General features: G+C 40.8%; 3 protein-coding genes across 4 annotated transcripts in view; 2 read left to right on the forward strand and 1 right to left on the reverse strand.

Moving 5' to 3' along the window:
• Positions 1–69: 69 nt before the first annotated feature.
• On the reverse strand, positions 70–1,528 carry gng10 (guanine nucleotide binding protein (G protein), gamma 10). Of its 2 annotated transcripts, XM_085465239.1 has the most exons (3): positions 1,277–1,528; positions 343–470; positions 70–245 (listed from the first exon to the last, which is right to left on the reverse strand). In XM_085465239.1, exons 1-2 carry the CDS (start codon positions 1,355–1,357, stop codon positions 345–347), a joined length of 207 nt encoding a protein of 68 aa, XP_085321365.1. In that variant the 5' UTR covers positions 1,358–1,528; the 3' UTR covers positions 70–245; positions 343–344. The 2 variants fall into 2 exon arrangements, with proteins under 2 accessions (XP_085321365.1, XP_085321364.1); XM_085465238.1 differs by having other exon boundaries at positions 70–470; positions 1,277–1,423.
• An 853-nt stretch (positions 1,529–2,381) lies between these two features.
• On the forward strand, positions 2,382–4,828 carry nxnl2 (nucleoredoxin like 2). Its single transcript, XM_085464000.1, has 2 exons — positions 2,382–2,981; positions 3,820–4,828. Exons 1-2 carry the CDS (start codon positions 2,680–2,682, stop codon positions 3,986–3,988), a joined length of 471 nt encoding a protein of 156 aa, XP_085320126.1. The 5' UTR covers positions 2,382–2,679; the 3' UTR covers positions 3,989–4,828.
• Positions 4,829–7,690: 2,862 nt separating this feature from the next.
• csgalnact1a (chondroitin sulfate N-acetylgalactosaminyltransferase 1a) overlaps positions 7,691–23,532 on the forward strand; it is a 37,431-nt gene continuing 21,589 nt past the window's right edge. Inside the window, exons 1-2 of the mRNA XM_085464002.1 lie at positions 7,691–7,833; positions 19,416–20,743. Of these exons, the coding sequence (XP_085320128.1) occupies positions 19,933–20,743 (811 nt within the window). The 5' untranslated portion in view covers positions 7,691–7,833; positions 19,416–19,932. The remainder of the gene's footprint in view (positions 7,834–19,415; positions 20,744–23,532) is intronic.

Below are 23,532 nucleotides of genomic sequence, written 5' to 3' on the forward strand. Positions count from 1 at the left end.
CTGTTTGGTGCAGAAATGGTGTTTTCACAGCACTTTGTAAAAGCAATTTAAAAGAAAAACTGAAAAGACTGTACGTTCACGGGATGTGCTTTAATGTGTTTCACCAAAAAATTGATGATTTACAAAACTGTGTAAAAACATTTTTAGAAAAACATGAAATTAAAATCTATTACACTATTAAAAAAACAAAGCAAAATTAATATCTTCTTTGAGTGGGATGCCACTTGTATCCACTTTGTCTTCCACTGCAAAAGGTGCAAAACCTTTTATTCCACATTTGAAATCGAGACGTAATAACAGGCGTTACAAAGAAACAAAGCTGCACATTTTATGGACCCTGACCTTCACACTATGGCACAAGAGCGTGGTTCTCTGAAAGGGTTGCTGCCTGTGGGGACTCCAACCAGCAAGGCGTCTTTTCCTGCGTTCTGCAGACAATACTGCTGGAGCTCTGCAGCTGCCTGGGACACCTGGAAGCAGAAACATAAAAATACACTCAGATGGTACAACTTTGTAACTCACATAAAAGGATTAAAAAAACACACACACACAAATCAAGTGCAGGCCTTTTGTTTTCTAGGTTGTGCAAAACCAAAAACTGATATGTGTAACTGACACCCAGAGTTTTATTAGCATTTACAAGAGCAGATTTGACAAATTTATAAATTCCTTCATTTAAAAAAACTAAAACATTCATAAGATAATATAATGCTTATAATACAGAATGCAGTGATAGTAATACAATACATAATACAAAATTATAAATAGTTAAATACATTTATAGATTATTAGGGTTGTAGTTGAGGTGGCACTATTTTAAATTGAATATACTGATTACCCAGTTTATTTTTTTAAATTAAGTAATACTTAGTAAATAACCCAAATCTTAAAATTATTCACAATAAATTGGAACTTAGTAGTAAAAAAGCTAATGCAGCTTATATTTATAATCAGAAATCTTGAACTTTTTGGAGTTTTTGCATTAAAAATAATTTTTTGACTTAATGATTAATTAATGGTGTGTGTTATATTAATCTAAAGCATGTATGTATTCATTAAACTATACAGAGTGACTTTTCTGTAGTGTAATACCGTACACTAAGTGTTTTAAATAAAATAGATTAAACAATCTTATTCTAAATCTTATTCTAAAATTAATCTAGTTGCACTTTCCCAACATTCATAATGTACATATTAAACAAAATAGTTACATCAATCAACAAAAGCTAGTTTGTAGAAAGCAAGCAGTCGTGTTCTGTAAAGATGCCAGTTTTACCTTGATTCTTTCCACACTGGCCTCAAGCTTCAGTTGTTCTACCAGCCGTCGCATGTTGGATAAATTGGAATTGGAGGTCATGTTGTTTATAATTGTTTTGGGAGAGAAAAAGTCCTTGGGAAGGAAAAAGGGGGAAAAAGATGTCTCTTTAGTCTTTTGCTCTCTGCAGTTGCCTTCACTAATGGGCAGCAAATGCTGGACAGGAACAGAGTGGCCGGGTTTCTTTCCAAATGACCTCAGTGCACTCAGCTGAAGAAATAAGGAGTGATACAAACACACTGACCTCCCTGTGTACTACTAGAGACTTCATAGAAAAGTGTTGTAGAGATGTATTTTAAAAGGGAATTCAAGCTCCATTCACCCAGATTAAAAGTACTAGTATATTCAAAAAAGACTGTAGTCATTTTAATAGTGCGTTTCCTTAGAGATACAATTGAACCCCCCCCCCCCCCCCCCCCCCCTCAGGAGTAATGATATGGGTTTTATAAAATATAGCTTTTCTCAAATATGGCACAAATACATCTGGAATCTACCATTAAATATCTTTAATGATTTTCCCCCAATGAGGCTTAGTATTAAGTAGCTTTATGTACATAAAGGTTTACATAAAATGTTATCCAGTACATCTCTGTTATAACAGATGATGTCATTAGTGACATTATTAATGAATCCTTTCATTTTTGTTTCGTGTTTTCCTCTGTTGTGTTTTAAATTTCTCTCCCTTCTGTTGTTTTTGATACAGAAGCTCTTTTAATAAATTATTACTATTGTGAAAATGATTTATCCTTTTCTGTCAGCGTTGCTTGTATGCATTAGTACTGAGACTAAAATATACTCTATTTTCGTCGTTTGTTTCGAACATGTAAATAAAAAGTAAAATTAATGAATAGCTTTCAAAACTACACTGAAGACACTGAGAAGTGAGATGAAGTATAAACAAGTTTATAATAATTTACTGATGAGTAATTATACCCCGTTTAATGCTATTTGATCATAATTAACCTCAACACACATACGCACATGTGATTTTTAAACTTCTTTAACGTTGTCTAGTTTATAGCTTTGCGCATGCGTACACCGATACCGGAAAGCGTCACGAGACGTCGTGCTTTACCTATCGCTATGGAGTAGTTACGACAACTATGCTAACTGACTGCTTCTTAATGCAGTGTACGTGCGCGCGCGTGTGTTTTACCCACGTGGCTAATGAATTACGGCGGTTTCTGCGTCCTCATTGGTCCGCAGGTGATTATCGGGATTGGCTGTAAGCTACTTTTGCGGAAAGGTAAACGGAAACTTCCCCGGAGAGTCCACACTTCTGAGCGTTGTGTTCAAAACTCGGCAACAAATATGAGCTAAACGAAACTCTGAACAAAACTCAAAGCAGCCGGACTTCAGCAGACATGGTGGAGGTATTTTCCGGACGCACACTCCTGAACAAGGACGGAGAGTTTGTGGATCCTGAAGAGGCTCTGCGGAACAAGGTGGTGGGGATCTACTTCTCCGCGGGATGGTGCCCGCCGTGTCGGGACTTTACCCCAATCCTGTGTGACTTCTACACGGAGCTGGTGGAGGAGAGGGATCCTCCGGCTCAGTTTGAAATAGTTTTTGTGTCTTCTGACAAGTCAACCGATGACATGGTTGAATATTACCACGACATGCACGGAGACTGGCTCGCTCTGCCTTGGACGGATGATTACAAAAAGTGAGTTTCATAATCTAATATTTCACATTTGAACTTAACGTAACATAATCAGGTGTTTTATTTATCTTATACCTACACAGTGCAGTCTGTACAGTCTACTAGGCAGTGATCCAGCTTATGTAAAACGCTGATGCGCGTCACTGTCGAGGATTAGGTTTAAGCGACATCAAGTCCAGAGTGTTCTCTTCAAAGTGTCCTTTATTTGTTTATTTTGATTTCCAGATCACGTGATTTGAGTTATTGGAGGGTTGCGTGACTAAATCAAAGTCAGATCCGTACACCTGTGAGTGCAAACTTTTCTCTCAAACATTTTTTTCTTAAATAAAAGCAGTTATTTATTTATTACATAGCTACTTTAAAGTCGAGTATCAAGTTGTTCAGTTTCTAATCTTGGATGGAGTTGCAGCTATTCTGTTCATTTATTTTTCTTCCCAAAGTTAAAACTGGACTCTTTGAATGTTCTGTTTAACCATACCAGTAGTGTGATTTAAATATATTCAGCAAAGCAGATGAGTATTGAAATAAAAACATCAAACATAAAAACATCCATGTGCCATTAAGTTAGCAGCATTTGAATGCTGTATCTAAGCAAAGTGAAGCTGTTTTTCTTACATTGTGTTTAGGTGTGTTGATTAATTGCAGCCAGTAATCATCTTTTATTTGTAACATTTGAATTTGTGAGATATCTGTAGCCACAGTTGCCATCAAACTGCGTTGTTATGTGCAAGAATCTCACATGTATTCATGGAAAACTATCAAGTGTATAATAGATTCTTTACAGTGGAAGAAGTGTCTTTTTCTAATAAAGGCGCTTCTTTGTCTTTTTGTCCTCTCGCAGTGAGTTGAAGCATCGCTACAAGATCACAGCAGTGCCCAAACTGGTGATCGTGAAGGAGAACGGCGACGTGATCACGGACAAGGGCAGGAAACAGATCCGAGACCGGGGCCTGGCCTGCTTCAGGTCCTGGTTGGACGCTGCTGAGATCTTTCAGAACTTCAAGGGTTAGGAAAATAGAGGGCCTAACGAAGCTAATAAAATCTTCCTGCTTTCCATTTTAGTGTAGCCGTCTGACAGGTCGCCAGATCACCGGACAGCTTATGTTTCTGTTAGATGAAGATCTGCTTGTTTTTAATTCATCTTCTGCCCATTTTCCCGTCAGAGGTCGAACACCAGTAGTTAAAAATGCAATTTCAATGAAACATGAGAAAGAATAATCGTATTTAGATTCCAGTAATTCTTAAGAGCTGGTCTAATGATGGTTTTGCAGTTATTACTTGGGCATAAGGAGTCAGTCTTGTAGTGTAGTGGCCATATAGTTGGAATAATGACACCGTCAGTGATTAGACTGGATTCATCCAGTTCTTTTTGCCACTGGATGTGAAATCTGCCTGTAATGTAAAGGCTTGACTGCACAACCAAACCACGACGAGGGCAGCGCTCTTATTTTTACTCCCAATACCTGAAATGGTAAGAAATGGTAGCTGATGAAACACCTCTTTATCTATGGTAAAGAACAATTGTGAAGTAGTGGGAAAGAAACTTCTCAAATCGCAGATCTTCTGTCATCCTATGCATTAACGATAAACCCTCAGGCACGTCCGATAGAGAAATTGACCATTTCATGTGACTAATTCAAGCCAGCTGCTGCCGTTAAAGTACATGTATACAGTTAATGCGCTCTTCAAACATTTACCCAGACTTTGCCTCTGTTAAATATTTTGTTTCTATATTACTCACCTTTGTACATAAATGTAGTTCTATCTCAAGCTGCCTGTATATTTTTATATTCTGTTTTTAATGAGTTGTTAAGATGGGCTATTATTAAAAATTTAATAGAAGAAAACTATTCTGTTTTAATTATGATTATTATTACTATTTTTTTTTCAAGGTTTGATTATGTGTTGTAGTGCTGAAGAGCTGTTTGATGAACAAACAGAGTGATTCCCTTTTGCCTCATTAAACTGTGGAAAGCCCACAGGATCTGTTTCCATCGTGCTGGCACATCTACACGCATGGTCCTAATTACCTGTTTCCCTCGTGTGCGCTGACACAGCTGTTATCACTTTGTGCACGAAGCATCCAACAGACCTGGTGAATAATGATGCGTGTGCGCGGGCCATCTTCTCCAGGTCTTGTCTGCTTCTTAAAAAGAAGACAAGACCAGAAGCTCAATTCTGAGATGAATTGAGTCGAGCATCCAGCGTCTCTTCAAGGACCTTCGTCAAATCTCAGAGGACTGTGCAGACCAAAAGATCTGAGTTTATTGATGCAAGTCTTCAAGGTAACATAACTCCAACTGCCACGTTAGATGGATTATTTATTGTTAAAATATACTGCAGTTTGCATCATTATTCCTCTGGGGAAAAGGATGAAGACGGTGCATTTCCACGGTGTGCCATGTGGTGTAGCTGCAACACCATTTATGAGTGTGAAGACTGACGGTTCAGTTTCGTCTTATTAAAGGGTGTTTTCACATTTATCTGCTTATCGCGGTCAATTGATTTTTCATCCGAGTGGGAGAGATCTGAGTAATGTCTGAGTATTTATTGATCGTGTTGAGGAGTTATTAAAAAGAGAGCCACCGGCATGGGACCCTATTTACCGCTGTTCGGTCTATTTATAAGGCAGTGCGGATGAATTTTATTCATTCATATAAAATCCTTATGTCCTTTGCGTGTAAAGGCCACTCATTTCCTGGTCCTCTAATGGCAACGAAAAGTAACTTTTCTTGTAGGCTACCCGTTAAAACATTTTGCAAGTAGCCAAGGATATACATCTAAGTGTGTAATTCCTTCAAGTTCAGAGGCAAACGCTGGACTCTTCTGTTTATTAGATATCTCTAGTTTCTACTTACTTGCTCATCCAAAATTGAATAAATAACTTGTATATTAATGCAGATTATGTTTCTAAAGTGTATCTGAGTACTTCGCCACCGCTGTGTATCGATACTCAACAAGAGAACTACATTTTTACTCCAAAGACAACAGTTTTTGCTCCGTGCCTGTCACATGATTTGGGTCCTTAGAGAGCCCCTCGGGTCACTTGTAGATGAAGATGTGGGCTACACATTTGGACTTCTTGTTGGCCTTACAAATGAAAGGCAGTAGTGTTTCCTGCTGCTGTAACGGTGTCTTGAGTAACAAGGCTGTCTTTATGAGAGGACCTTGAGGGAGGGAGGCGGAGAGCTGGGCGGACCGGCGGACCTGCACGGAGAGAGCGCATCGGGGTCAAGTTGATCACATTAGCTGTCTGACTTCCGCTCATAACCTTCAAAATAAAACTTGTTTAAAAATATATATAGTCCCCCCCCCCCCCCCCTCAAAGGTTGTTGCTAGATTTAACCTGCTGTCATTCAGATTATTCATCAATCAGTAAAGTTGTCGGATTTAAAAACCTGAGGCAAGTCAGTAAGATTAATAATTACATGATAGGGAGAAAGCTTTCTGAAGAGTTATATAATAGGGTGGCCAGAAAGGTATACATGGAAAAATGAATGAAAATGTAGACAAAAAGTTTTTTGTATTATCAGAGCTCTTGAGTTTAAAAACAAAAAAACTACAGTAGTGCCAGGAATATACAGATTGTTTTCCTGTTTTGAGCAATATCATAAGAAAAACAAAGCAATACGAACTCTTTTTGGTTTTCCAAACACACAGAACACAGAGAGCAACTAACAATGTCTTTCTCACTGAATGGACGGAATAAAAATAGTAAGGGTAAAGTTAAACAAGTAGACATTGCATGTGGGGGTTAATGTACAGTGAGATTTGATAAATATTTCATAATTTCATCTTTGAAAAAACCTCCAACCTTTCACTGTTAAACTGATTTTTACATGACTTAAGGCACAAAGAAGTAAGTGGACGACTAACAGAGGAGCATGATGAGACTTTTCGCAAACAGAACGCCAGTATTTTGTACTGCAAACAAGACAACTTGAGGGGAAGGAATGGGGAAAGTTACCCTATGTTAAATGCAATTTCCCCAGTTGGCTGGGATACTTTTTTTTAAAAATCACCATTCAATTAAAAAGCAGTAGTTTGGGACACAGTCTTCATTGCTTCATTGCTTTTGTTTGTTTGTTTGTTTTTTGTTAAGTTGTTGCTGGTTTCCAGTTTCCAATCATGATGGCAACAAGCCACATCATCTCTTAATTACTAGCGGATCAGTACTTTGTTTTTAACGCTTAAGTTCAGTATGTAGCCCACTGGACTGTATTAAATAAGTCGTTTTCTTGGAAATGAAAACAACAACAACAACATTACATTGATTTAGTGGTCATTATAATGTGTTCAAAAGTTGCAAAAATAATATCATGATTCATTTCATAAATCATGACACACTGCTCTCCCAGAAGTTTCCTTTATGAGTTAAAAGTATCAGTATCGATCAGCATCGCCAATACTGGCCCTGTATTTACTTGGTATCACTTCTACTCTTAACCACGTTTCATTATCAGAAATTGTTGCTTTTAAGGATTTGTGGTTTAATTGAACAAAAATCGAATAACTAATATGAACTGGGGAGCTTTGAATAAGTGCAGGTAACTATTTTCCATTTTTAGTGCTTTTATTTTTATTTCTCTTTTTAAGCTAATGTAACTGGCTTGGATGAAAAGCTTTAGCAAAGCTTGATACATAATTAGTGCATTTTATTGTGAAGGCAGCAGGCTTCTCGTGTTCCGGTGCTGTTCTCGCTGCTCCGCGGTACAAACGCTCACACCCGCTCCTGGACAACCGAAGAGTCGTCTGTGGACCGGTGGAGGGCTGCAGGACGGTTCCGCAGCACCGGGACTAAACAAACCTCCGCTCCGCTCACAGTGGACCGGACTGACGACTGCTGGGACAAGAGGTAAGTTGTCCGCATGAGAGGACGCTGAAATACAGATGTAGCCTGTCGATAGCCGTACTGTAAAATAACAAAAGCCTAATATTTTAATAGGGAACATGTGCGGAGTTATTCTCACTTATTCTCTATCAGTGCAAATTGTTAGTTTATATTTGGATTGTCTGTAATTACAGGGTTTAGCGATCAACTTTTTGTGCGTAATTACGCCCAACTTATCAGGTCATTTCCCCCCATAATGCGCTTTATGGAGATATCAGGAAGAGGCAAAGAAACGTGCAAAAATGTGTCCACAATTTTGAATTTAACTTGTGTTTGTTTTTGCAGCAGCGCCTTTTCTGACATTTAATTCATCCATCCCACACTAATATTTAATACCAATGCAGCACTAATCACTGACGGGGTCCAATCAGTGACTCATGTGTAAGGTCACTCCAGACCAAAACCACATAGAGGATCTGAACAAAACATCACCCACAATGATTTCAGCTGAGCAGACCCAGATAATAAAATTACATGCACTCAGTCAAAGTGTAGGCTTCTTTCTAACAGTATCCCACTGAATCTCACTCACTCTCTCTCTCCTGCTCTCTCTCACTCTCTCTCTCACACACACACACACACACACACACACACACACACACACACACACACACACACACACACACACACACACACATGCATACATCCAGTACACACTGCTGGAGGTTTTTATCACAGAAAAGGCTCTAATCCTGCTTAGTGCGCTTACTAACAAGTACCTAGCACCCTGAAATATTTGGTTTGCATGCTGGCAGAGTAGATTGTTTTTTTTCCTCAGACTTGAAGAGTGAAACTTGAGGGATTACTCAGCGTGTGAGTTTGTTTGGCAGGCAGACCGTGTGTGTGTGTGTGTGTGTGTGTGTGTGTGTGTGTGTGCTACAGATCTGTCATGGTGTGCACTTTTTAAAAGCTGATGTGACAATAACATCAGCTTTTATGTGTTAAGTGCACGTCTGTGAATGTTTACAGTTTTGCTCTCCCATGCTGCACCATCGTGTTTCACATTTCAGACAACAGTGTCGTGCGGGATAATTAGCCATTGACATTTCAAATGCTCTGATGTAACATCCCTGCAGCACAATGACAAATGAGATCTGATGATATTACAGTCACCCTCGCTATGTGTCTTTTGATTCTTTCAGATGGTTCCAGTCTTGAGAAAACTATTGAGTTAAATGCAGATCGCATAAATGGCACTGATTTATCGCCCTGCGTTGGTAGGGCCGGCTGACAGTTAACAGTATAAATTATCAACAGCAGATGGTGGAGCTGGTTTGGTAGCAGTTAAAGAAACCTGTTGTAACCCCTTAAAGCCAAACCACAAGCCTTCACCTTAGCCTTGCTGCGAGGTTAGAGTTGAGAAACGTCTGATGGTAATTTCTGTTCTGCGGTGTGCGGCTTCAGGGAGAACAGGGAAGTCGTGAGTTTGCCTCATAATTGTTTAGTTTTTTTTCCCATTGCACAAGAAAAGCAACGGTGAATGCGCTGCAGGTGTTTCTGGTTGAGATGAGCAGGTGTAAAAAAATGTGGATGCGCCGGATTTCTTCATTTTCTGTCAGCTTCAATTGTTTGCCGTCTTGCCATAAGCTGTTGTCATCTATTTATAACTGTCCACCTGCAACCGTCACCGTCAACAGCGGTAAGACCCGTGACACAGGGAGTGTCTCACTGTGTAAACCACGATTTATTATATTACATCGCGATTATGCAGAGGCTTACTGTGCCCTCTATGAATTGGATTGCGGTTTTCATTGTGCTTCTGTGGATGAGTTACTGTCGTCTCAGAAAGGGCAAATTAGCGGGCACTGTATATATGTGTATATAACCATCCATCCCTTTCCTTAACTGCTTATCAGATCCGGTGTTGCACTGGCTGGAGCCTCTCCTGTAATAAGGTGAAAGGCTTGCTGCTGCTGGCCGGCAGGAAGGGGGGGGGGGGGGGACAAGTGCGTCAGATATCAGTGTGTTAGTCTGTACCATTAATTCCCCTATTATAAGAGGTCCAATTGCACTAATGGACATTTCACATTCATAAAAAGCAGGAAAAGGTTGAAATTTCTGACATCAGTGAAGCAGAATGTGGGAAGTAATTCGATTTTTTATTTTTATTTTTTTTTTTAAACTTAAGAAGTGTCTGCTTTATTTTCAGAAGAGTTGCCACTCTTTATTCCCTGCTGCAATGACCCATTTTCCCCATGGGGACCATTAATGTTTAATCTGATCCAATCTAACCTAACCGTGAAGAAATGGAGCACTTGAAGAGAGGGAAAGCAGGGGGCGGGGTTGGACGGTGCATGTTAACACAGACACTTGTAGTGAAGTAGAGGCGTGTAGGCTTTTTCGTTGTTTTCGTTTTTTTTAAAGGGCCTTCCAGATGGCACGCCGACTGGAAGGATCCGGAGAAACCGGCCCCTAATGAATGGGAGGGAGAATCACCTGAGGGGACAAGAAACATCAAAGAAAGCTTTCTCTCACCTTCCTACCCTCAAACAGACTCTTTTAATCCCGACTTTTTCCTCTCTCTGCTTCATTTTCTCCTTGCAGCATGTATCTCATCTACTCGCTTAATAGTTCCCCTCGAGTTATCTGAGGATATAGTTGTCAAACTCACCACCCACTTTCTTTCCCCACTCGTTTTCAAATTTTATCTTAATTAATCTCTCCTCCTCTCCTTTCCTTTCCTCTCCTCTGCTGTCCTTCCCTAGAGGATGTTCCCCAATTTTCCAGTAAGATAGCCAGAGGGCAGGTTCAGACAGCACTGTGTGAAAAGAAGACATTCAGTGAGGCCAACAAGCACACAAACACATTAACATCCCTGCCCTGCACGGTAACAAGTATACCACTCGGCAGAGGCTTCAGAGCTAGGATGAAGGAGAGGCAGACAGTATGGAGCAGAGTTTAAGCATGCATGCTTCTGTGGTTTGTACGGTTGCTTGTAGACATCTCAGGGGTCAGTTACTCACAGACAGTTTATGTGTATGGAAGGAAAGGGCCGAGGTAGGAGGAGAAGGTTGTTTTTAAAGGATTAATATTCTCTCATATGAACGTGCTTTACAGATGAGTATATGAAATGATGGGACTTAGAGGAAGATTTAAAGAACGCAACATTTTTTGCAACCACTCATAATTGTATATGGTCAGTAAAAAGCATAGCAATATACTGAATTTTCTGATTTATTTATTTGCATACAGTAGATAAAGCTATTGCTCCTAGCTGGCCCTGGAAGCCTGCCTGTGTTGTGAGATTCCTGTTTTTTGCCTTCAATATTTAGTTTTGCTCACTGCAGCGCCAAATGTGATGGGAGGAGTGGGCACGGCTGCATCTGGGTGGGTTTACTATGAAGGGAGTTGAACACAGCCAGGCTTCCTTTGTATTAGCTGGCTCGAAAAATACCAGTCAGAGATAAAAGTGGCTGCTTTGCAGGTCATGTGGCTCTTCTTCCGCACAAAGTGATTCCTATGAGTGCACCCACTCCAATCGGGGATGACGATGATAATAAAATGGTGATAAAATTCTATAAAGAACAGTAATAACACAAAATTAAAATATGACACGTTTGCAAATAAGGCGAGAAAAAAACTGTTAATTTGGAATTTAAAGCACAGAGCGGTAAACATTTTAATTAATTTATCGCTGAGCGCCCTCTCAGTGCTGCTGTTTATTTCTGAGATGACGACTGCTCATTAGAGCCCTGAAACTTTAAACTGGATCCATTTAAACATTAATGGTTGTGTATCCTGATAACAGAGACGTTAGCTTCCCGGCACAATATAGGGAGATAAATTTTATGACTTGATAGACGTGTTGTGTGTTCCGGTAGCTGCAACTCCAGCAGTGTGAAAGAAGCTTAGAAGCAGATTTTTAAAAAAATATATACATATAAAAACATTTATACATTTTCCCAGTCACCAAATAATACAACACACAGTTTGCACTAGTGTAACTTTCCAGCTTGGTTTAATTTGTGACGTTAGTAAAAGCGGCTTAACAATTTGCACATGTAAATGTACTCGCCCATTAAGGAATCGATATTGGACTCAACAAATGCTGTAAATAAAAGAATGAAATTAATGCAAAGTCTGACCATAGTTTGCTCCCTACCAGCTTATGTGTTCACCATAAGTTACCAGTTGGTGATTTAGGTAAAAAGAGAGCCACATGACACAGGAAACTCTGACTTTAAGCTAAACCATTAATCTTGCTTCTTAGTACACCCCTCTAGGATTCACATGGTATCGTGCTTGTGACTGTTTGTGTAGGTATTTGACTGCACCCACTGAAGGATTCTGGGCATGCAACCTACACAAACTTGCTTGTGTGCAGAGAAAGAAACCAACCGGATGTAGCTCGACATGGATTATATGACGTGAAGAAATGCAATCTATGATATGTTCAAGTTGAACGCTGATTATCTGAAAAGATTATTATTATTTTTTTTATCATTTTATCTTGAAGACGTCAACTTGGATCCACTCTTTGAAGCTTGCCTTTCTTTCTTATTGTGGTTTAGTAACAGTGCAAATAGATAAATGAATCACTTAAAGCACATTTGTTAATGATTAATAGCTGATTAAAAAAAAAAAAAAGTCCACTAGGTTCACCAGTGTATGAATGTGTGTGGGAATGGGTGGATGACTGGATGTGTAAAGCGCTATACAAATACAGGCCATTTACCATTTTTACAAGAAACAGTCGATCAGTCACAATCCATACAGTTATCTCCAGAGAAGTTGCCGGCTGGGTGGCAAATTTGATTGGCTGACTGGCCAAAAAAACAAAAAAAAAACCAACAAGAGCTCTGCTGGAGGACAGTTTATGCATCAGAAACTGTTCAGTAATCTAAAAAATTGTTTTATAGATTGTTTTGAGAGATATTGCCGTCTGTTAAAATAACAAACCTCGGAAATATTGGAAAGTCTGGCGCTTGACTGTTTTTGTGTACAGCCGGCATTCTCTGTTTTCTCAGATTATACTGTGCTCACCTTTGTTCTAGATTGTATTATTGTTAATTTAAAAAAAAAACCCAACAACTTTGCGCACCTTTTCCCGTGCTGCAACACATATTTTGGACACTGCCCTCTAGTGACAATTAATAGCTGAAACATGTAGACAACAGTTGCGTGCAGGCTCTGTGTAGACAATCACATAGGTGTGATTGTAGAGGCAGAGCTGGACTTGACCAGAGGCTCTGTAGCCCCTCCTGATATGTCAAGTCATTACACTCAAGCTGTGACCTCTGAAGTCACGGGAAGTGGCATAATTTGCAGTTCCCTAAAGGTGAGTGGGTTGTAATCTTCAGTGTTTAAATGACGGCGTGTTTGGAGCCTGTTACAAAACCAGTTTTGATATGATAAATAGGCATGAAAAAACATGCAAAGACAGAAACCCCCCAGCATTTGATTCAAACCCAGGACCTTTTTACTGTGAGGCAACAGTGGTAACGACTCCACCACTGTGCCTCCCTACGTCTAGCCTGCTTCTTTAAATTGTTTTAAGGTTTAAAATGAATGCATAACTCAGGGCGCGGCCACTTTGAATAATTCACGAGTGCCATTTTTCTTTGTTTGGGGATTTGTTTTTGAGCTGCTTCCTATTTGCCAAAATTAGCATTGCACAGTGAAGGACAGATAAAGGAACTAAGCTAGAAAGCCAGTGCTGTCATGAGCTGAGAGCATGAAAATATGGTCACATCTACTTTCCAAACCCAACATGGCACTAGGCAAAACAGCTGGGCTTAAGATGGGAGTCCACAAACTGTGGGGTGACGTCACTTTGGCGACATCTATCTTTCTCTCATAATCATGCAATCTGTGCTGGCATTCCTTTTATATCTTCAGTCTGGCGCTGCCACCATCCCCACTGATGTCTGTGGGGGAGTATAAACAAGCACATCTTGAAAACAGCTGAATGCGAAGTAGGGTGAGTATTGAAGTCTCTTTTTCAGAGACTAAGATTTATGAACAGTTTGCTTGTTTGTTTGTTTAGTAAAATGTGGTTTTTCAGAGCGTGTTCTGGCATGAGCATGTTAAGATTTCCCCTCATGTGCACTGTAGATCTGAAAACGATCAAAACCCAAAATGCACAAAGTAATGGAAAACAGTGGCTGCCATGAACAGGAGAGAAAAAATCTACAACTTTGAAGTGCAACTATATAATAATTCAATAGGAGATGCAGATATGAGAGATAAAAAGCTTAAATGTGCAAAAGTGCTGATAAAATCCTGAACAGTATAAGTACAGTGTCTTCTGTGTGTTTCTGCTTTACAACCACCCCGCCTGATTTTCCAGGCCATTGCACTCTCTTTCACACAAACACTCACACCCTTTGAAAAGATGCATATACTGTGAATTCCCAGTGCATATGTTTTTATGAAAGAGCGGTCTGATGGAGACAACAAAGACAGTCTGCTCTTTAAAAATGACAGCAGGGATTAAGATGCTTCGTTTGTCGCGATGTTGCGGTCACGAGGTTGCTTCTCAAATGCCTCAGGCACTTAAAGGTTGGCCTGAAGCACAGAGAGGGGCACACAAACAGAGATATGCTGTCACCTGCGTGTGATTTCTGCTTCACAAGTGTGACTGAGACTCACAAAATGGGGCAACGGACAGAGAAGAAATTCATTCTTTCTCTTCCCCCCCCCCCATTTTTTTTTCTAAGTGCAAACTCCTGCAGCTTCAGCTACTCTCTCAATACTCGTTGCTACACTTTGCTCACACGTTATCTCCTCTCTGACTTATTTTCACAAAGATGAGCACAACACTTCTAACAGGTGTCAAGAGGAAGACAATATTTTTGATGCACAGATGCGCCTATTTCAGTAGAAGCACACACAGTGAAACAAACAGGCATAAATCCCCTGGGGACAGGAAACAGCAGCGGGAGGGGAGGAAGTGATTTTAGCGGCTGACCCAGATGCTGCTGCTGGGAATATCTCTGGTCACCAAATACTAAATCATTCTTTTTCTCGGTCCTTACTTTCTTTTCTTTGTGACAGGCAGATTATTTTTCCGCTCTCTACTGGATGTCTCTCTGCATCTGTGTTTCTATTTCCGGCATATCTAATAATGGGGACAGCACATTTATCAGCTGCGACATCTCAAAAAGTGAAGAAATGTAATGTGTTGGTAAACAAACTAGCGTTCGTATTGCCTGTAGATGTATTTGATGCATTCTGCAAAAGAAACGTGGGAAAAAGATTTCTCAAAAGAGTAGCTCAGTGTACTATGAGGACTGAAACAACCATCAGGAAACTGTTATCAGGTGTTGGCCCTGCCAAGCACTGACTTAAAGGTGGAGGTTGAAGAGACACGGTGGCAGAGAGAAAACACAGGAACTATTGTGGTAAACTTCACGGCAGGTTTGTTTTTTGGGCTGTTGAAATTGATTTATACTGAGAATCTGATCAGTTTATATGATTTCCTTTCTGAGAAACAGTATGTTTGGATTTACGGTAGATGCAGACATCTGTGGTTTTCAGGTCTCTGAAGGATCTCCACAACAAAGTTTTCTGCTAGCACAGACGAAAACTTTGAATCAAGTTAGAAATGTTTTTGAATCTATAGCCACACCTGCACATAGAGTACTTGAGGCTTTACTTGGCTAAGGGATTTGAAGCTTGAAGTGCTAACACAAGAATCCTAACAGCATCAGTGGTGATATGCTCCTTTTAAACACATGCAGTCATGTCAATTCACTTCAGTTTTATTTACGTAGCGCCAAATCACGGCAACAGTCATCTCAAGGAACTTTATATTGTAAGGTAAAGACCTTACAATAGCACAAAGAATACCCCAGCATTCAGATGACCACCTATTAGCAAGCACTGAGTGACAGTGGGAAGGAAAAACTCTCCTTTTAACTGGAAGAAACCTCCAGCAGAACCAGGCTCAAGGAGGGGCAGGCATCTGCCGCACCAGCTGAGGGTGAGGGGAGTAAAACGGGACCAAAGACATACTGTGGAAGAGAGGTGGAGATCATAATGCCTAATGATAACTAATGGCAAAGTGAAGAAGAAAGTTTTTCAGAGGACTCTGTGCAGTCCTGTCAAACTTTCAATTTATCCTTAACTGCTTTCATAGAAATTAAGAGGATGAGTAGCAGCCAAGTGCTGCTACTACTTGATTAAATGAACATCATTAGATAGACTCACAGATACAGTGTGAGTCTATCTCTGCAAAAACATTTGGTGGTTTTTTGCTGGTGTGATATTGTGACATTGTGTTAACACAATGTCACAATATCACAGTGGACCTGACCCTGCAATACTCGGAGAAACTGCAGAAAGTCCAAGAGCTGCATGCCAAACTCTGCATGCCTCAGTTAGCATGTTACATGTTTAAGTTCAGGACAGTACAATTAGAAAAAGACTGAACAAGTATGGCTTGTTTGGACGGATTACCAGAGGACAGCGTCTTTTGTCTAAAAAGAGGATCGCAGCACAGCTTAGCTTTGCAAAGCTGCAAAAGAACAAACCACAAAACCTAAGAGATCTATGCATAAACGGATGTCCACAAACCTCAATGGACTGAAGCAACGCTTTAAAGAAGAGCAGGCTAAATTTCCTCCAGAGCCTTAAGAGAGACTGATAAAGTCGCACAGAAAATGATAAATGATTGCATTAAGTAAGTAAAGGTGCTTCTACTTTCTTTTTCACAGGCCTGAATAATGTCTCTCACTATTTTACCATAGCTTGTTAGCACAGATGTAGCACATGTCAGACACATTGTGAGAATAAACATTTTATGAGCATGCGTTTACTTTAGTGCTAGATGGTAACAGGAAACTATATGCCTGTAATTATTTCTCTGCGGTGTTTTTGAGTTGAGGCCACGGCTATCCCCGTGGGGAGTCAAATAACCAGGGCTGAATCAATTCATTCATTCCGGTGGGACTCGGCGGTTTGACTGCAGGACTCTGCTTATAAATCAAAGTTACACCAGCCTTCTTTGCAGTGATGAATCTTTCTCACATACCTTTATGACTTGGAATGACCACATTGCCATAGACAACATATACTTTTGTTCTGTCAGGGGTACATTTGCAAAGGTTTCAAGAAGCTGAACCAAAAAACTAAAATAGCGCAGGGAGAGAACAATCACCCCAGCCTTAGTCAGCTGATGGCTCAGTTGACGATAATCAATCTGCATGCTAACCTAATCACCTGCTGGCTGTAGCTTCATACTCTCCTCCCACCACGAGCTTGCATTTGACAATGCAAAGCAGCGCATTTGTTCCTCAGTAAAAACGGGAAATTGACCATCACAATGCCAGACCCAGGCACACGCTGTAATTCGTGTGAATGGCTTGTGATCACATTTACTGGCATTAGTTCGAGCGCAACTGTGCTACAGGAAGTCAAAATCATCTGGAAAAACCAATGTAATTATTTAGAGGAGGTTCCCTGCAACTCTCAGCTAATGAGAAGCTTTTGTGAACGAGCCAAAATGAACTGATTAAACTGCCATTAATGTCATGCCACATGTTTTGAAGATCCATGGCTCCATATAATGATATCATGAGGACTTTTTCTGTAATTCAAAGGACGATACTCGATGTGAGGAGCCGCAGCACGCTCTCCAGCACTAACTCAGCCACTTTTCCCCGAGCGTCCTCTCCTCAAACATTTTTTTAAGTCAGCAGCGGAGGTCCTGCTGGAGAGACGCCCTGTCTGTCCTGATTCAGCCATCTGTTAGAGCACAGTCCAGTATTCACTTCTGCCATATACTAATCCTTTCATTACGCTCAGCTTCAGGCTGTCCTGTCAAAGAGCTGACTGTGTGGGGAGTCAAGAGAGACCGGGACTGATACACAGAGATACATTTACAGATACATACAGGAACACTGAAACACCTTCCCACAAGAACATATATATGCATAGACACGCACACAAAACGTCTATTTATGCTCAAGACTTGCATTCAGACATCCAGATACACCATACTGCTGCTCACCTTTCCCACGCAGAAGACATAAAGTACAGAGTTATCGCTTAAACTTTACAGCTTGTTGTTCACCACTTAGTTTTACTTTGTGACGTTTGACGTTTTTGGATTACCACAAAACACAAAGCACGTCTGGTGCTGATCATGTCAGTGGTTGTATCTGCATTTGGCTGGTAGCGGTGAATGTTTGTCTGTTGTGTAAGATCAATTTTGTGCTGACTAAATGATCTAACATGGCTAGATCAAGTCTTTTTGGGATGACGGTTCCTTTTTTGGGACAAGTTGTTATTTTACCATCTGTGCCAGACAAAAAGTCATAAGATCATCACTTTTATTACAGTTTTTCTTTCGTAACATAAATCGATGGGATATTCTAACCAAGCCCACAAAATTTGTTCTAAAACGGTGGTCCAAACAACTAACGTTGCTATCCACAAAGCCATCCCAGTAAAAATGCTGCTCAAGAGCTTTTGTGAGGAAAGTTTAAATATAGTCCTCGAAAAAAACAACAATGCATAACCCATCATTCAGAAGCATGTCGAGGCAATAACATGGACTAATGGTTTTCTATATGGCTATCAGTCTCTCACATTGCTATAAAGGAAATTTGAACCACTTTTCTTTACAATGTTGCTTGTTGAGTTTTGCAAGCATTCATTAAATACATTTATTTGTCTTTGAAGGGCCTACTGCGGCACCTCAGTCCAGGTGAGGTCTGGACTTTGACTGTGTCATTGCAACACCTTGATTCTTTTCTTTTTTCAGCCATTCTGTTTTAGATTTGCTGCTGTTCTTTGTCCTATTGCATGACAATTTTGTGCCAGTTGACAAATTGTCACATGGATGGCCTCACATTTGTCTCCAGATCTCCAGATCCACATTTGCCAAATGGTGGACAAACCAGACATCTTGTGGTTAACTTTAACATGAACATGTTAAATGAGGACTGCAGAGTCGGAGATGTAGCTTTTTGATTTTTTGCAGTTTGTCTGAGCATTGCATAATCTGAGCTTTATGCCAATAAGTTCATCAATTGCATCAACAGCACCGGGCTGATAATAACTCTTTTAATTCATATGGAGAAAGTAAGGGTGTATTTACTTTACTGTCTTTATTGCATGACTGTGGAAACATAAAGAGCAATAATATGACACTACAGTCCACTTCATGTGCACATACCAATACACACACTGCAGGTACAAATAGCTGCATAGGTGTATACATATTTTCCTCTCTATTCCCTGATCTCTCTCTCTCACTCACACACACACACACACACACACACACACACACACACACACCTTAGCACATATGAACTATAACTTCTGGAGTTTCAAGCTCACGCTCCCTTACTTACTGCGTCATATCTTCAGTGACAACATTGTTTTCCAGGAGCTTTAGTCCTGAGGCAATGCTTGGTTTGGCAACTTCTTGCCACCCTAAAACTAATATGTCAGAGTAGCCTGGTCTATTTCTGATTCAGTGCATATTTAAAGACACACCCTCCAGTGTTTAGAGAAAGCTGGTGCACGTCAAAATGTTAAAAAGAATTGTTTCCAATAACTGTCCTTTCTGTCTCTCTCCTTTCTGTTTCCTTTGTCAGGAAAACAGCTTTGGAAAAAAAACAAACAGATGACTACTGAGGATTAGAGTTCTATGAATTTTTTTTCTTCTTTCTTTCTGCATCAGTCGCATTTGTATAGGAGACTATTTGGCTGAGCATTCGGATACTGGAAGGAGGACAGGAAGAGGACAACATGGACTTAGTGGGAGAGTCAGAGCAAACAGATGAGTCACTTATGAGTGACAGATGATGCAACAGTGTCTGGAACAGTTTCTTCTCACAGACCATGGAGCTAATTGGACCAAGAGAAAGGAAGAAAGTGTTTTTTCACAAGTGTCTGCCTTTTTTCTTTTTTTTCCTTTATTTTACCAGTGACACAACAGTCTCAGGCAGTTGGGAACCAATGACCTAATTCAAATTAAATGACCTCACACTGATATGTAGCCCGCCTCCTCACCGGGTGATGGAACATAAACACAAGTCAGACATCATTAAGGCCAGAGTGTGTGAGGTTACATGATACCTCTGTGGGTTTAACCAGGAGGAGTGAGTTTTGATGTTGCGTGCAGTGATGTTACGGCGCGGACTACTGTTGTGGGTGTCCCGTGTCGGGGGGCTTCTGGTGCTCCTCTGCTGCTCACTTTCGCTCCTTTATGTGATGAGATGCAGCCCGCCATACTCTAATGACCCTCCACTGAGTCATATATTACCCCACGCTGGATCTAATCATCCCAGCTTGGGAGGCACGAGGCCGGAGACCGGAGCGGGAGCCGCTGGGGTCGGAGGAGCTGGGCCTGCCCACAGCGGCGGTCCTCCGAGTGCCCACTCTTACCAGGTGCTCCTCCAAGAACGTGAGGAGCAGCACCGCCTCCACATCTCCTCCTTGAAGAAACAGATAGCTCAGTTGAAAGAGGCATTGCAGGAGCGCAGTCAGCAGTTGAAAGGAGTACAGGAAAGCCTGAAAAGAGCCAATGGAGGCCCAGCAGAGGGGCAGGAAGGAGGCGCTGCCTCACAAGGAGGTGGTGTTGGAGAAGCTCAGGTAGCCAAGAGCCAGCCGGCGGACCTACAGGAGTTCCTGAAGGCCCAGCTGTCAAAAGCTGAGGTGACCTTCGGCATCAGGTTGCCCAGCGAGTACGCTGTAGTGCCATTTGAGAGCTTCACCCTGCAAAGAGTATACCAGCTGGAGATGGGGCTGACACGTCATCCGGAGGAGAAGCCTGTGAGAAAGGACAAACGAGAGGAGCTTGCGGAGGTCCTAGAGACGGCTCTGCATAGCCTCAATACGCCTTCATCTGAGCAGGACCGCAGGAGTGCAGTGGAAAAGGCCCAAGCTAGCAAAGTCTACACACCATCTGACTTCATAGAAGGTGAGAGTATGTTAAATCTCAACCCAATCTCCTGAAATATGTGTTTATCTGCAAATATTTTATCAAAGGTAAACGTGTATGGTATCAACAGAAGCATCAAAGTCTCAGCTTAAAGCTTAAAAGTTGCACCTTTTGAAATGTGTTGGTTGCAGCGGTATGGCACAACTTTTACTTGAAGGGTGAATGTTTCTACTTCAAGTTTCACTACAGCTCAGAGTGTTTGCAGACAAGGCGGCGTCTTCCACGCAAGCTACAGAGCAGCCAAAGCAATCATAAGGAGGTTTTTGTTGTAGCACCTTCTTTGCACCCAGCAACCAACCAATACCAGTGACAAATACCCACAGTGCATCGCTGTAAAGGATAGCGCCACACTGGATTTGTAATGCAAGATAATATGAGGGCCAGCAACACAATAATCATCCTATTTTTTTATTGTTATGTAATTGTATTTGAATGTGCTAAATTGCCCTGCTACTGTTGGCTACTGGGATATTGTATAACTAATATATAATTAAGTTTCTTAAGAGCTACTTGGTTGTGTTCTGCCGCTGATTTCACTCTTTGCCTTTGAATTTAACAAATTGCACATTAAATAATTAATAATAATAGAATTAAATGCATATTTCTTTTTGACACTGTGTTAAATCTAAACTCCACTAACCACATTTGTTTTACTGTCAACAGCGTTTCTCCTCAGAACACAATTACTCTAATATCTTCTGCTATCTTGCTTTACCTTTCTCTCCTTTTCTTTTGTCAACATGAATCCCTGGAAGGTCAGAAATATGTGTATTTGTGTAAAACCACAGTCATTATATCCTCCTAGTTTGTTCTTCTGCAGCTATGATCATAACCTCAGGAAATGAGCACAGCTGCTGCTCAATCACAGCGCAGGATCTCTTCAGACACGGTGTTTTAGTGTGTGTGCCTACTCTTTGAAGGTCACTATCTTCACTGTGTGAGCGGGTGGAGGTTTTAAAGAGAGTGATGGGGCACCTAGCTCTGTAGAAATGAGCCAAAGGTCACCATGTGGAGCTCCATGCATCTGTGTTAGCTTGTGCGTGGTCCTGTGCAATCTAGGTCTGTGTTTATGTGGTTGTGGCTTTAAAGGATGTGCGTGCATTTGTGCATCTGTTTGTGTTCACGCAAGTGGTCTCCACATTTCTTTAAGTCAGCAGCAGGGAAATGCAGTTTTTTTGAAATGAAATGGAGACACTCGCTCACATCTCTTGGGCTTTTTTCCCTTTAATGGGCTTGGACATCGATTTTAGGTGATTCTCGAACAAACAACGTTTTATCCAACCAGTCAGACAAGTGAAAGCCAGTCTAGATAGCCAGACTAACACAAGCATCTTTGGGGAGTTTGAGGGCTGCATTAGCAATCTAGTGAGCTGAAACTGTACACAAACACTAGAGGTATGCAAAATGAACTTGCCAGCAACTATGTTGTGGCCTTAGAAAGAGAAAAAGAAGTGCAGTTAGACTAAAAAGACAGAGACAGGAAGTGGCGGCACTCAGTCTAAATAGTTTAACGTATTTACTAAATGAAAGATTATGGTGTCCCTTTGGGAAATGAGGCCTTGGCTCACAGGAAGCAGGCCAATTTAACAGGAAGGCCTTAATTCAAGCTGCTATTAGGCAAAATCTATGGCCGCAGAAATCCCTCTGTTCTCTTCTTCTTTTGACATCAGTAGTATTTTGACTCTCTTCCATCTGTCTGTCTGTCTTCTGTCTTTGAACACCAAAGTTTTTTCGCATTCCAATTCCCAATTTTTTGTTCCACTAGCCTCATGGGGTATGTTTGCAAGCAGTAATCTGTTAGTAATGTCAGAGTAATTGGAAAACAACCTCTCTATGGGGAAACAAGCTGACATACAGCGTCCATCAAGATAACTGACAGACACCGTGGAGAATGTGTGTGGTTTACGTGGCCTCATTGCCTTATTTTTTCCACACAAATCATATCAGTCCAGTAAAGAAAGTATTGATGACAGAGATGATATTTGTAAAAAATAGGATTCCATGAAAAAAAATGAAATATTTTACATTTAAAAACTAGAGATGGAAAAATATTTTACTTAGCGCACAGAATTCTTATGGGGAGTCAAAAGAAAGATGCACTGTGGAGAAACCAGGAAAACAAAATTATTACGTGAACTCAAGAACAAAATTTAAAATCTGCCTTTGATTCTGGATTGTATTATATTGTCAGCAGTTACATTAGAAGTGTGATATCACTCTTTTACCTGAGGGATGAACATAGAGCTAGAGCCATTTCCTGTTAGCTAAGCCTAGCTTAAACACACACACAAAAAAAAGGTTTTTAGAAGTGCTCCCAAGACTCCAAATGACCTCAGCAGGTAGAGTCTGCTCTGACCCTTATCCTGTAAAGAGCATCGGTGTGCTCCAGTCTAGTTTATTATTCAGGTGAACACCCAGCTACCTAAAAGAGTCCACTATCTCAGTATCCACTCCCTGGATGTTCACCGGTGTCAGTGTGGTGGGTCTGCGTCTCCGGAAGTCCACCACCAACTCCTTTGTTTTCCTGGCTTTGATCAGCAGGTGGTTATGCTGACACCAGTCTACAAAGTCCAGAGTCCACTGTCTGTACTCTGAGTCGTCCTCACCTGTGATGAGGCCGACTATGGCACACTAGCTTCAAAATGTGGCCTCCTTGTTTGAGGCTTTATAATTTACAACTTACCCTCCTAAGTTTTTTTGTGAACTTCAATCAAACCTGGTAATTTACTTTAATAAGCAGACAGATTCCTATAAATATGACACTTTTT

Source organism: Copadichromis virginalis, linkage group LG7 (assembly GCF_057382275.1).
Source record: "Copadichromis virginalis isolate Kocher_CV1m ecotype Utaka linkage group LG7, C_Virginalis_male_GT1.1, whole genome shotgun sequence".
Taxonomy (NCBI): Eukaryota; Metazoa; Chordata; class Actinopteri; order Cichliformes; family Cichlidae; genus Copadichromis; species Copadichromis virginalis.

Bases quoted from the DNA above. Each gene is read 5' to 3' on its own strand.
- gng10 (XM_085465239.1), bottom strand. From the start codon at position 1,357: ATGACCTCCAATTCCAATTTATCCAACATGCGACGGCTGGTAGAACAA. The intron at 471-1,276 runs GTAAAACTGGCA...TTCTGCTTCCAG, and splicing joins CCAGTGTGGAAAGAATCAAG to GTGTCCCAGGCAGCTGCAGA.
- nxnl2 (XM_085464000.1), top strand. From the start codon at position 2,680: ATGGTGGAGGTATTTTCCGGACGCACACTCCTGAACAAGGACGGAGAG. The intron at 2,982-3,819 runs GTGAGTTTCATA...GTCCTCTCGCAG, and splicing joins TGGACGGATGATTACAAAAA to TGAGTTGAAGCATCGCTACA.